Source organism: Podarcis muralis, chromosome 6 (genome assembly GCF_964188315.1).
Source record: "Podarcis muralis chromosome 6, rPodMur119.hap1.1, whole genome shotgun sequence".
In the NCBI taxonomy this organism is placed as follows: Eukaryota; Metazoa; Chordata; class Lepidosauria; order Squamata; family Lacertidae; genus Podarcis; species Podarcis muralis.
The window spans coordinates 61,081,118-61,093,896 of NC_135660.1; the positions used below are offsets into that span (position 1 = coordinate 61,081,118).

Below are 12,779 nucleotides of genomic sequence, written 5' to 3' on the forward strand. Positions count from 1 at the left end.
AGCAATGGCTGCCTCCATTGGCTTGGTGTTCCCTACCTTACCTTTCCCTTCTCTGCCTGTGTTCCCCATAACACAATCTCATTAACTGAGAAACCTTTGGAGCTTTTTTTCAAACGGCTGACCTACATTAAAATAGGCAGGACATCGTTCTTCTGAGACATGACTGTTTTAAAATCTAGCCTGTGCAGGTTCCTATTGGTTACTCCAGTGTAACAGCATAGTAGTTTCTAGGTGGCAGAACTCAGAATATGAAAGCAAGTAGAAGTTCCAGCAGATTGCTTTGTTGTACCTATGTGGAACCAAAGGAAAAAGTGAGTTAGCTTTCAAAATCATACCGCCAAGAAAAAAAAGTGTATTTCTTTTATACTGCACTTGGAAAGCTGAAATGGTTTTTGTTTTTAAGATCCCAAATTCATGGAGTTTGTTGCGATAAAAGAGTAAAGGAGGCGGATCTGTTGCTGCTTCCTTCCCTGTCTTAGATTCCAAAGACATCAGTAGGGCTAGTCACCATAATAATAAAAAAACCAAAGGGTTTTCTGTATTGGTTTGCGGGGAAATCATGTCTCAGTGGTAGAGCACATATTTTTTCATGAAGGTTCAGTTTCTACCATCTCCAGATAAAATTGTCAGGTGAAAGGAAGGACCTCTACTTGAGACCCTGGAGAACACAATTTATAGACAATTAGTTGGACCTGGTAGAAGGCAAGTTCCCCTGTTCCTCTTAGGATGGTTGTGGGTCAGAGGATACCCAGAGCACTTATTATCAGGACAGTGATTCTCAACCCATGTCACCCTGAGCCTCCTCAAGTTTTAAAGTTGCTTAAGGAACTCCCAACTCAAAAGCCAAGTGGCATCTGAGGGCAGCTGCTGATGTTAACATAGAAGCACTGGGCAGAAGATGCTTTCTGAACTCGAAATGTAACATCCTAAACAGGGATTCATGCATTTTCCTTTGTGGGCTTTTGCAGGAATTGTACCCTTCCCTGAAACACATCCATCCTTCTTTAGGAGAGCAGTCCAGCTTCCCATTTTGGTACTTTCTATCCTACGAATCTGGTTGTCCTTCCAAACTGCCTTTTCAGAATCAAAGCAAAGGATTGGTGAAATTTCTCACATAGGTGGGGAATAAATATGCTAGTATAAAAGATTATGAAGTTCTCCTAAGGGGAACAATTAAAGTCTGTGGGGTTGTATGCAGAAACTGTGTTATCCTATCTATAAATTGTCTTCTTGATTTTTACAAATGATCATCTGATTTTTTGTGGGAGCAAAGGAGCAGTAAAGAAGGTTACTCCTTATTTTTTTTGACTGAGTTGAAATTGGGACTCTGGTGGGAGCCAACAGTAGTCATATTCAGAACAGACACATTGCAATAAATGGACCTACTCAGATTAAAGTTGCCTGTTACTCTGTCGCTTCAACTAACATTTTGCAAAGGAGGTGGAATTCTTCTGTGTCGTGTCGTATTAAAAATGTTTTTAACAAACAAATCTTTGTTTCTTTTCTCTCTCTCTTTTGTGTATGCTTCCCTTTAACAGACACTTTGTGCAAAGGCTACAATGCAGACTGTCCGGGCTGCCGACACTAATGAAGTAGTCAAGCTTATATTCCGTGAATCCGATAATGACCGAAAGGTAGGTAACAAAATGCAGTCCTTGACATTGAAGAGAGCACAGACGTAACTGAACATCCCCCACCCAGTCTACATTCTAGATTCCAAGGAACAAAAAACACTTGCTGACTTCAGTGGAATAAAAAAGCCCATTTAGTTACAAAAATGTTTGTCTAATTTTGAATTCTGGGCACTAGAGGAGCCACATTATTCAGTGACTGGGCTTCCCTCAATAGTCTGGGTTCTCAGCCTCAAATTATTGATATTTGTTGAATCCCAATAAAACCCAAGGAGTCAAGATTCCATACTTTAAAGCATCACTTGACAATTTTCTGCGACAGAGCACACGACTTCTGTACTTCTAAGGCGAATATGTCAAGAGCAGAATATACGGGGTTGTATCCAGTGCCGCTATTGTGTTCACACAACTGACCTGCTTGCGCAATGGAACCTCTGCCCACTTTGGGAACCACTGGATTAGAGTATTGAATCCTGAGATTCTAGGATTCAAAGGCCCACTCAGCCATGAAGCCCTCTGGGTGTCATTTGGCCAGTCTCTGACTCTTAGCCGAACCTACCTCACAGAGTTGTTGTGAGGGAAAATTGGAAGGCGGAAGAAGAACCATGTACACCACCTTGAGTTCCTGGGAGGAAAATGTGGAAGATAAATGTAATCATAGTACTAGTGGGGCAATTTTAGATTTTTGTACCAGCATCCCACCCACTTATGGACGTTCTGCTTGTGCATGGCCACTTTTACGTGGGACACCGCAAGATAAACAAATCGATTGAAACAGTGCGCCTTCCCCCATTCAGGGCCACTGCCTGGAAGTCACTCTCAGCCTCTTGTTCACTGCAGTGGGAGGGCAGTGGCCCCGAGTGAGGGAAGGCTTGGGACAGGCCTGTCAGCAGCCCTGAGCGGCTTCCAGACAGCAGCCCTGGTGGCACACGAGTCTCTCTTTCTCCTCCCTGCATACACTCCCTATTAAAGTGTGGTGCTCCCCACTTTACGCAGTTTCAGTGATGCGTGCAGGGGCCTGAAACGTAACCCCCACATAAGCGAGGGACGCCTGTACTGTCTCCACCCCCCACCCCACCCCATTTGCTGGTTTTTACATGGGTTTTATATTGATTTATGCTGCTTGTTCTGGCGTTTAAGTTGACCTTCTGCTGATTTTTGGTGTTGTTGGTTGATTTTAGGTAGTATCCAATGGTGTCCCTCACCCTGAAGGAAGGCTTTTTGATCCAGTGGAGGCTTCTGTAAGTGGAATGGGGGTACCCCACCCCTACCCCGTAGCTCCACCATGTTGGGGGTTGGCACATGAGAGCAGGCATTGGGTGGGGGCCACAGGGGGGAGGGAAATCAGCTCACCCAACAAAAAACTGTAGCCCCCAGAAGATCAAAGAGCCTTCCATCAGCATGGGGGAAACCCACTTGTATCTTTGAAGTTGCAATATATATATATATAGAGAGAGAGAGAGAGAGAGAAAGCTGCCCAGACTTGGTTGGTGGCTGGTTTAGAACTTGTAATTAATATCTAACTAACCAACCAACCAACCAACCAACCAACCAACCAACTACTTCTCACATTCATTTCTCCCAGTGCAAGTATACTGGCATGTATGAAAATATTTGTAATCCTTCTCCTAGGGATGTCCCAAGAATATCGGCTTCCTGCATCCAATTTCTGACTAGCAAGTTTATGGAGGGAAGTTGATATTTGCATAACGCCTCCTATAGTGTTGGGTTTTGGGAGGGGAGGGGAAGCATAATGTGAGAAGGGCCCTATGTATCCTAAAATTATGTTGACCCTCCCCTTATTAAGAAATAATAGTAATAATTTTATTAATTATACTCCACCCATCTGGCTAGGTTTCCCCAGCCATTCGAGGCGGCTTACAGAACATATAAAAACATAGTAAATTGCCAAACATTAAAAAACTTCCTGATACAGGGCTGCCTTCTGATGTCTTTATCTCCTTGACATCCGAAGGAAAGGTGTTCCACAGGGAGGGCGCCACTACTGAGAAGGCCCTCTGCCTGGTTCCCTGTAACTTTGTGTCTTGCAGTGAGGGAACCACCAGAAGGCCCTTGGTGCTGGACCTCAGTTTCGGGCTGAGCGATGGGGGTGGAGATGCTCCTTCAGGTATACTGGGCTGAGGCCGTTTAAAGGTCAGCACCAATACTTTGAAGTGTGCTCAGAAATGTACCGGTAGCCAGTGAAGATCCTTTAGGACCGGTGTTTTATGGTCCCAGTGGCTGCTCCCAGTCACCAGTCTAGCTGCCACATTCTGGGTTAGTCCTAGTTTCTGAACTACATTGTTCTTAAGGCTTTGTATGTTTGCTTTGGTGGGGGGGAGGTGGTTGTTGTTTTGTTTGTTTGTTTGTTTGTTTGTTTGTTTGTTTGTTTTGCTTCAAAAAAGTCAGAAGGAGTCTTGATTTAATGGTGAAGAAAACAGGGATTGAGAAACACAATTTGGGAGAATGCCCTTGTTAATGACCATGTGAGACTATCATTTTTAAAATACTTTACAAGCTCTCTTTCTTCTTCTTTTCCAGGTTATGCTACAATTAGAAAAGAAACTCTTTGACTATTTTAATCAAGATGTTTTTAGAGATAACAATGGCACTGCGGTGAGTTTCCAGCTATACAATTGCATTTTATAAATGTAACGCTCCACTCTTGAACCCTGGATGCTCCAAGGAATATGTCTATGCATAGCGTGGAAAACATTAATGTCTCTGACATGAGTTAATTTTATTTGTTGGTTTTTTATTTTTACATTTCTATGAGATGAGCTCACAACCTTTTAAAATTCATTTCAAAGACAAGCAAGCTAAACAGTTTCAAATGAGTAAAATTACATGAGCAAAACCACCACACTTTCCCAAGTTCACATGGGAAACTTGAGTTCTGGTTACTTCCCCCCCGAATTATGGGTTTCCTTATGTTTTAAACTCGGGTACAAGCAAAAAAATCACAACTTACCTTGTCATGTTTGTAGAGTTTGTGTTCCTAAGGTTCTAAGTTTTCTCCCCTAAAATGCTGGATCTTCTTTCAGATTGCCGCTGAGTATTTTCAAAGCAAGTTGCCAAATTTTAAGCACCTTTTCTTTTTAGATTTGACAAAAGACCCGTGTATTTTGTACATAAGTTACTTGTTCCAGGAACAGCTGATGTGGTGATGGGGGGTGTGTGCTGCAGAGGCAATCCAAGACTCCTGCTGGTGCACTCGTGAAACCCCCACCTCACTGCCACCCTTGCCCACCCACTGTCCAGGTAAGCCACTGTTTCTCAAACTTTAAGTGTCCAGCTGGACTACAACTCCCATCATCCCTGACCCCTGGTCCTGCTAGCTAGGGATAATGGGAGTTGTAGTCCAACAACAGCTGGGGACCCAGATTTGAGAAACACTGAGGTAAGCAGTAGCCTTGCCAGTGTTAGGAAAGCAGCTCTGTGGCACCACCCTGGCTGTTCTTGCTGTACATTCATTCTCTGAGATAGTTTGAATGTGTTACTGAATCCTAGGCTAGCACCACAAAGGGCAACCTCTGACATAGCTATGTGGGGGAGCATGGAAGCTTTTGCTTCACCTTTCAATCAATCACAATCCCAACCGAACAAATTCTGGTTAGTTTTCACTGTGGTTTGTTGAAACGAGACCATTTTCAACCATGGTTTATGAAGCTGTGGCAACAAACCACAGTTGAAAATTAATCACAGTTTAGGGTTTAGGAAATAAGTCCCATTGAGTTCAGTAGGACTTAACTCCCTGTTCAGTGGGTATGGGGCTGCAGATTTCACTTGATTGTGCTCAAGGTTAAAGCTTTGAATTCCTTTGAGATTAAAGGTAAAGGTCAGTCTTGACAGACTCTAGGGTTGTGCGCCCATCTCACTCAAGAGGCCGGGGGCCAGCGCTGTCCGCAGACACTTCCGGGTCACGTGGCCAGCGTGACATCGCTGCTCTGGCGAGCCAGAGCCGCACACGGAAACACCGTTTACCTTCCCGCTAGTAAGCGGTCCCTATTTATCTACTTGCACCCGGGAGTGCTTTCGAACTGCTAGGTTGGCAGGCGCTGGGACCGAACAACGGGAGCGCACCCCGCTGCGGGGATTCGAACCGCCGACCTTTCGATCGGCAAGCCCTAGGCGCTGAGGCTTTTACCCACAGCGCCACCCGAGTCCCTTTGAGATTACTAGGACTCAAATATATATTGGCCTTTTTGAAGGAAAATTCATGATGCAACAAATGGTTAAAATATTTAATTCTGTTCTACACATCCACCTCTCTTCCCCTATTCTTCCTAATGTCTCAACAAATGAAACCGATTTGTAAAAAAAAAGAAGTAACATGGGGGTAAAACAAGAGAGACATTGCACATACCTTTGTAAATCAAGAAAATCTTTAATAAAAATAGATTTTTTAAAAAATCTGTTCTACACACAAACACACAGGCTCATCAAACCTCATATATGTTTACTATCTTCATTTCGTCTCTCATTTGACATTGTGTTAAGGGTAGCATGAAGCAGAATGTTTTCATTAGTGTAACAGAATCATAGCCTGTTCCTACTTGGGGGGGCCTATTATTGTCAGAAACCATAGGAGAATCAAAGTGACACCTTGAAAAGGTTTTCCACATTTGCAGATCTTTCTTGTTGCGTTTGTGGCCCCCAACACCAGCGGGTGTAAATTAACAATGCTTATTGTAAGCCACAAACCTCAATAGTATTGATGTTTGCAGCAGTAAATCTGACTAATAAGGAGATCTACTGCACAAACTAATTTCTTGGAATATCAGGTACTGCTAGGGATGTTCATTTATTTCATTTTTTTATCAATATGAAGACAGGGATACCTTTCACCACATAGGAATGCAATCCTCCTTGTCAATTCCCATTTCTTTATACAGTGGTACCTTGGTTTTTGAACAGAATGCGTTCTGGGAGTCCATTCAACTGGGAGTCCATTCAACTCCCAGAACCGTTCAAAAATCAAAGCATGGCTTCCGATTGGTTGCAGGAGCGTCCTGCAGTCAATCGGAAGCTGCGCCGGACATCCGGCTTCCGAAAATCGTTCAAAAACCGGAACACACACTTCTGGGTTTTGATCATTTGGAGCCAAGGCGTTCGGCTTCCAAGGTACGACTGTACAGTAATATCATGCCAAAGGATTTCTGTTATCGTTGCATATATTAATACATATGCAATTCCTACCTTGTTCTTATACTAATTGAATCAGGGCTACTTCACTCTTCAAACATGAATGACTTTTGTACACATCATCACATTTTGGAGCTGTATACGGGGCTTTGTTGGTGCTGTGGTTCAGTCCAGCATTGGTTTTGAAGGTAGTGAAAGTGCAGATTCACTGGGGTAACTACACAGCAATAGGGGGGAGGGGTTCCCAAATCAGAAGGTGGTTCTTCAAAGCAGATTGAGCCCCATCAACACTTTATATATCTAGAAATAGTGCATTGCTCCTCTGAAATTGCTCCAGCTGGAATTGACCTGAGCTTCTTTAGAATACCGTACAGGATGCATATATGTTGTTCAATATACAGTGGTGCCTCGCAAGACGAAATTAATTCGTTCCGCGAGTTTTGTCGTCTTGCGATTTTTTCATCTTGCGAAGCACGGTGTCGGAAAAGTTTTGGAAAAGCTTCAAAAATCACCAAAGTCTTCAAAAACCTCAAAAAAGCCTACCACACCGCGTTCTATGAGTTGCTCCTCGAAGTCAAGTCGCAACTGTATTAACGGTTTTAAGAAAAAGGAAACAAACTTGCAAGACGTTTCCGTCTTGCGAAGCAAGCCCATAGGGAAAATCGTCTTGCGAAGCAACTCAAAAAACCAAAAACCCTTTCGTCTTGCGAGTTTTCCGTCTTGCGAGGCATTCGTCTTGCGAGGTACCACTGTATGTGTATTCCATGTGATGGCATACATCAGCTTTCATTATCTGTTTTGAACTACAGTTCCCATCATCCCAGCTGGAGCTGATGGGAGCTGTAGACCAAAACTCCTGAAGGGCATCAGACTGGGGAAGACCGGTGTATGCTGTGGGTACCATATATCTCTGAAGGGATACTTCTTGGCTAGTCCAGTTTCCTCCTCCAATCCATTTTAGAAAAGCCTGGCTACATGAGCTGTTTATTATTTTGGGGCGTATTGAATCCCATTCCTCACCGCTGCATACTTGATGGTTTATAGACTTATTCCAGAATGATGCAGATGATCCTTGAGATGTCTGACTTCATCTCCCATCACCCCAGCCAGCTTGGCCAATTGACAGGGGTGATAGGAACTGCAGTCCAGCAACATCTGGAGGGCCACAGGCTCGTCACCCTTGATGTACAGGAAATATTGATAGGAATAGCAATCCAATGTGTTGCGCCTTTGGCCTTTTACCCCACCTGTTCAGAAATGTGCACATCTGTCACTGAAGGATGATAGGTGAGCAGAGAGCTGAAGCAACATACTAGCCTCTGAACTGCCCCCTGCCATGGAGCTCTTAACATTCTACCTATTTAGAAGTCGACAGTCGTATCTGGAGATGAGGAACCTGCTAGTGTGATCTCCCCATTATGGGTGAGGAGATACATAAGGGCACAGTCCTAGGACAGTGGACTGTGAGTGCCGAGGGACTCGTAGACCTTGAGTTTATAGTCCCTGCTAAATATATGAGTATATAAAAAGTAATGGGCATTGGCTGTCTGCTTATACAGATCATTCCCTCTGCATGGAAGGTATGGGGAATTCATGGGCATTATGTAAAAGCTATACTTCAGCGCATAATTTTTAACATAGTGCTCTCTCACTAGAAATACTAGCAGCCATAAATAAACAATGAAAAAACCCCAGCTTTCCTCTTTTGATGTATCATATGTGTGTTTCAGTTTATTTTTTAAAGCAACTCAAAAGATTATAATTATATTTGCGCAGTATTTCAGTACCATTTTTTAAAAAAAGAAAAGGGGGTGGATGGTGCTAAAGATGATCATTCCTGTTTATGGCAGTTCTTGGCATTCCAGCAGCATTCTGAGCCTCGGTTGGGTTAATTTCCCATGCATGGCTCTTCTCACGTTTGCTTGCAAAGACACAGGCAGGCAGGCAGGCCACTTTAGAACATTATATTTCAAAATCTGTTGCCGTTTCATTTACGCACCGGGAAGCAGGAAATCTTCCAGATCAAGAATGGAAGAAAAAGATAAATGATATAATGAGCCATTGGAGATAATCTAATCTTCATGGTCTAGTTAAACACGCAGCACCATGATCACTAAAAACAAACTACCTATCTAAAAGGATAAATGTCCCTGGGCCAAATTCAACCCAAAAAATCCATCGCATCCTTCATCACCCACCAGCCTTGTACCAGCCTGACAGAAATTTAATTCAAGCTGGCTCCTGAAAATAATTATTGTATTTTAAGAGTAGTAATCATTGGTCGGGACATGATTGAATGTGTCCATGCCTATTGACTTTTTCTATGATTTATAGCTTTGTTTAGTCGATATTCCCATCGAAATTGTATAATTAATTATAAGTGGGGCTGTCAGGTCTGCAGGATGGAGTGCCCTGATGAGTATTTGGGAAGATTAAATTTTCCTTAGCTATACCGACGCAAGGCTTGGGAATTTTCACAGCAATATGGCTGTTGGATAGAGATGTTTTCTTATGTGTATAGCAACTGCTTGAGCTCAAGATCCATTGATTTTCTTCAGAGCCACCTCTTTTTTATCAGTGTGGTGTCTCTTCAGCAACAGTGGAATTTGTGCAGATGTGACAACACCTGACAAATATTTATTATCAACAGGCTACTTTATCATTGTCCATACACTGTTATCTCTTCTTTTTTTACATCGTAATCCAGAAGAAAAATTATTTTAAAAGGTGTAGAAATGGCTAGCACGCTTGTGAAAAATCTGAAATACATGCAAATAACTAGTTCAACAGAAATACTGTACGATTTCTATTCAGAGCTGCATTTTCCTTAGAGCTGATCCTGTCTTTTTCTTTTTCTTTTTTCTTCTCATGACAATAATGTGCTGCTGTTCACCAGCCTTTTAAGCCTATAGGGCTATTTGGATTTTTAATCAGATGCCATTTTGCTAGCACCGTAGCCCGAATGCACTAACTTGGAAATTACTTTCATAGGTTTAGAAACTGGACTTTGTATAGATGAGACAACAACTGACAAATAATTCATTATCAGCAGGCTACCTTATCATTGCCCATACACTATTATCTCTTATTTTTTTAACATCACATTCCAGAAGAAAAAATATTTTAAAAGAAATACTCTCTCAGAAACCAGTGGTGGGTGTCACCCTTTTCCAAAGCTTAATTCTTACGTGGGAGAAAAAGGTAACCCCCCTTAGCAGCCCTTGGGCAAGGTGGCAGTGAATGGGGAGGTCTTAGAGCCAGTGTGGTGTAGTGGTTAAGAGCGGTAGTCTCATAATCTGGGAAACCAGGTTCGAGTCTCCGCTCCTCCACATGCAGCTGCTGGGTGACCTTGGGCCAGTCGCACTTCTTTGAAGTCTCTCAGCCCCACTCACCTCACAGAGTGTTTGTTGTGGGGGAGGAAGGGAAAGGAGAATGTTAGCCGCTTTGAGACTCCTTAAAGGGAGTGAAAGGTGGGATATCAAATCCAAACTCTTCTTCTTCTCTTCTTAGAGCCCTTTTAGGCAGCAGAGGATTACCTCAAAGGCACCATTGCGCTCATGGGCACCACGTTGGAAAGTTCTGCTATATACACTTGCATAAGGATAAGTCTTGTTGAACTGAGTCGGACCTACTTCTGTGTAGACATGCATAGGATTACAATGTAAGACAAAAAGAAAAATACTTAGGGCCTCAGTAATTTAACAGTGCAATCTTGACTATACTTAGCGAAAGTAAGTCCTGCTTAATTCAGTGGGGTTTACTCCAAAGTAAGCAGGGTTAGGATTGCAGCCTCATACAAGTTCCCCATGAAAACAAGCATTAAAACTGTGTTTGGAGTTAAATCGCTGGCTAACTGGTGAAATTTGTTGCCCCTCCAGAGTAATTCTACATTGTATATAGGTTGTGTAAGCAAAAGAAACTGGGAAGAAATAGACGTAAACTGAGGCAAATTTATCCTTGGATTGTTATAGTATACGAGTTTCTAACGCCCCTCTACAAAGAACACAGCTGAGATACATAGGTTTAGAAACTGCTCCTTTTAATTCTAAATTATAGCTTTATATATGCTATGACTGGGAACTGCACCCACCATGGGAAGCAGGAAGTAGGTTATGTATCTAGGCTGCACTCCAGAGAGTTTGCTAGAACTGGAAAAGAGCAGAGTTTGATGCTTGTGGTCCTCAAAAGGATGTAACACCTGCATGCATCCATTTTCCTCCAATGCAGATTGCACCAGGGCCTGATTCCCACAAGCGTATCCACACCTTTGAGATGATACAGGGAAATATTCTGCAGTTGTGGTCTGTGGTAGCCCTTTCACACATACAAGGCATCACCTTAAGTCAGAGTTACTAGTGATCCAAACATGCGCCTCAGTTTCCTGAGCCCTCAGCTGCTGATAACCTTAAGATTAGGGGTGACTGCAGAATCCAATTCCAGCCTAGTTTTTGAAGTTCTACTGTGTCTGATCATTCTTATCAGCACAGAACTCAAACTATACAAATCTGTTATTGTGATACAGTTCCAGAGCTTTGCAAGCTAGGTGAGAAGAGATTTGTGCTCCTCCTTCTATCTGTTTGTAGTAAAAAACAAAACAACCGCTAAGTAAATGGTTCTTGCCTTTGTAGTTGTTTTTTTAAAAAAGTTGTTTTTTAAATGAACTTTACCGCTGCCACAACACACTCACACACACAAACCAATTTTTCTTTTATGGTTTTTGTCTGTGGAACTGCGCATTAGGGCAATTGTGCAGCGTTTTAGTGAAATTGGACATGCCCACATGTGCAAAATGCATTCCAAAGTCCTGCTGAAATTCAACCAGGGTGTAACCAAAGATATGTTAGAATCTTGGAACAATTACAAAGCAGAACTGAAAGGATCCAATCATGACTCATCCAGATTTAAGATTAACCTTCAAAATATGAGTCAAGTGCTATTTTGCTGGGCATGACATGATTCACATCTTTAGCCCAGGAAAAATAAGCAAATGAAGAAGTACAGTGCATTCTGCAACTGACATTCATTTAGAACACAGGGCATGGATTTACAACAGGGGTGAGGAACCTCCAGCTTGTAAGAGTAATCTGCCTTGTCAGGCTTCCCCATTTAGAATGGTAGGCCAGGTTTTGAGCAAGCCATACCTACGTGTCCTACATTTGGCATCAAGCACCAGGCAGTTAAAGACAGACCTTCGTCAAAAGGGGCTTTGCAGGCACCGCCACTTGACAGGGCCTGCAAAGCCCCGTTGCTCTGTGGCTCTAACAACCAACTGAGAAGGCACTGCACAAGGGACTTTTATTCCTCCTTCCAGTAGTTTCATCACCCTCTCTAGTAGCCTGAGAGAATGCAGCCATGGCTTATTCCTGATATTAAATTCCCCTTATTTCCTATCTGAAAGTATGTCTGACAGTTTGACTGACTTTCTCATATGGGCCCATAATCCTTTCTAATCTTTGGCTTTAACTGTTGACCATATCTGGAACATGGTGTTTGATCTGCTTGCCGATCATTCAAGAGAAGAGTATGCTTCTGATCGTTGAGCATTGTTCTCGTCATTAGTTTTCTTAGCATTTGCTGTATCTACCCCTCTGTCTCCTGATTCATGTGGTACACCTATCAGTTCCGATTGCCCTCTGTTTAGAGTGTGACTCTTTGAAATTTGCTTGGAAAAATATTGTCTGTTGGCACCAAAGAAGAAGCAGGAGTCATAAAAATAAAGAGAATTGAACCCCACTCTGGGGTTGCTGTGGTGTCACAGGATGACCTGAGAGAAAAGTTCAGACAGAAAGGACTGGAAAGGTGGAGCTAGAAGGGCTGAATTTCCTATTTTGAAGGCATTTATAATTCTTGCTGGCTTCTTGGTAAAAACTGAGCTGAGTTCATTTTTTGCGAGCCAGTCAGTATACATGTATGTTGCTGGTTGGATGAGATAATATTATTATATGTGGAGGGCTGAATTTAGAATAAACTTGCATTCATATATTTACAAGCTTCCCACTTTAG

General features: G+C 42.6%; 1 protein-coding gene across 5 annotated transcripts in view; it reads left to right on the plus strand.

Annotated features, from left to right (window-relative positions):
• Positions 1 to 12,779, plus strand: part of INPP5A (inositol polyphosphate-5-phosphatase A) — a 243,600-nt gene that overhangs the window by 191,173 nt on the left and 39,648 nt on the right. For 3 of the 5 annotated variants that reach the window (XM_028729864.2, XM_077930404.1, XM_028729867.2), the window contains exons 10-12: positions 1,539 to 1,634; positions 2,813 to 2,872; positions 4,173 to 4,247. In XM_028729864.2, the coding sequence (XP_028585697.1) occupies positions 1,539 to 1,634; positions 2,813 to 2,872; positions 4,173 to 4,247 (231 nt within the window). The remainder of the gene's footprint in view (positions 1 to 1,538; positions 1,635 to 2,812; positions 2,873 to 4,172; positions 4,248 to 12,779) is intronic. The other 2 variants (XM_028729868.2, XM_028729869.2) reach the window with 1 other exon arrangement.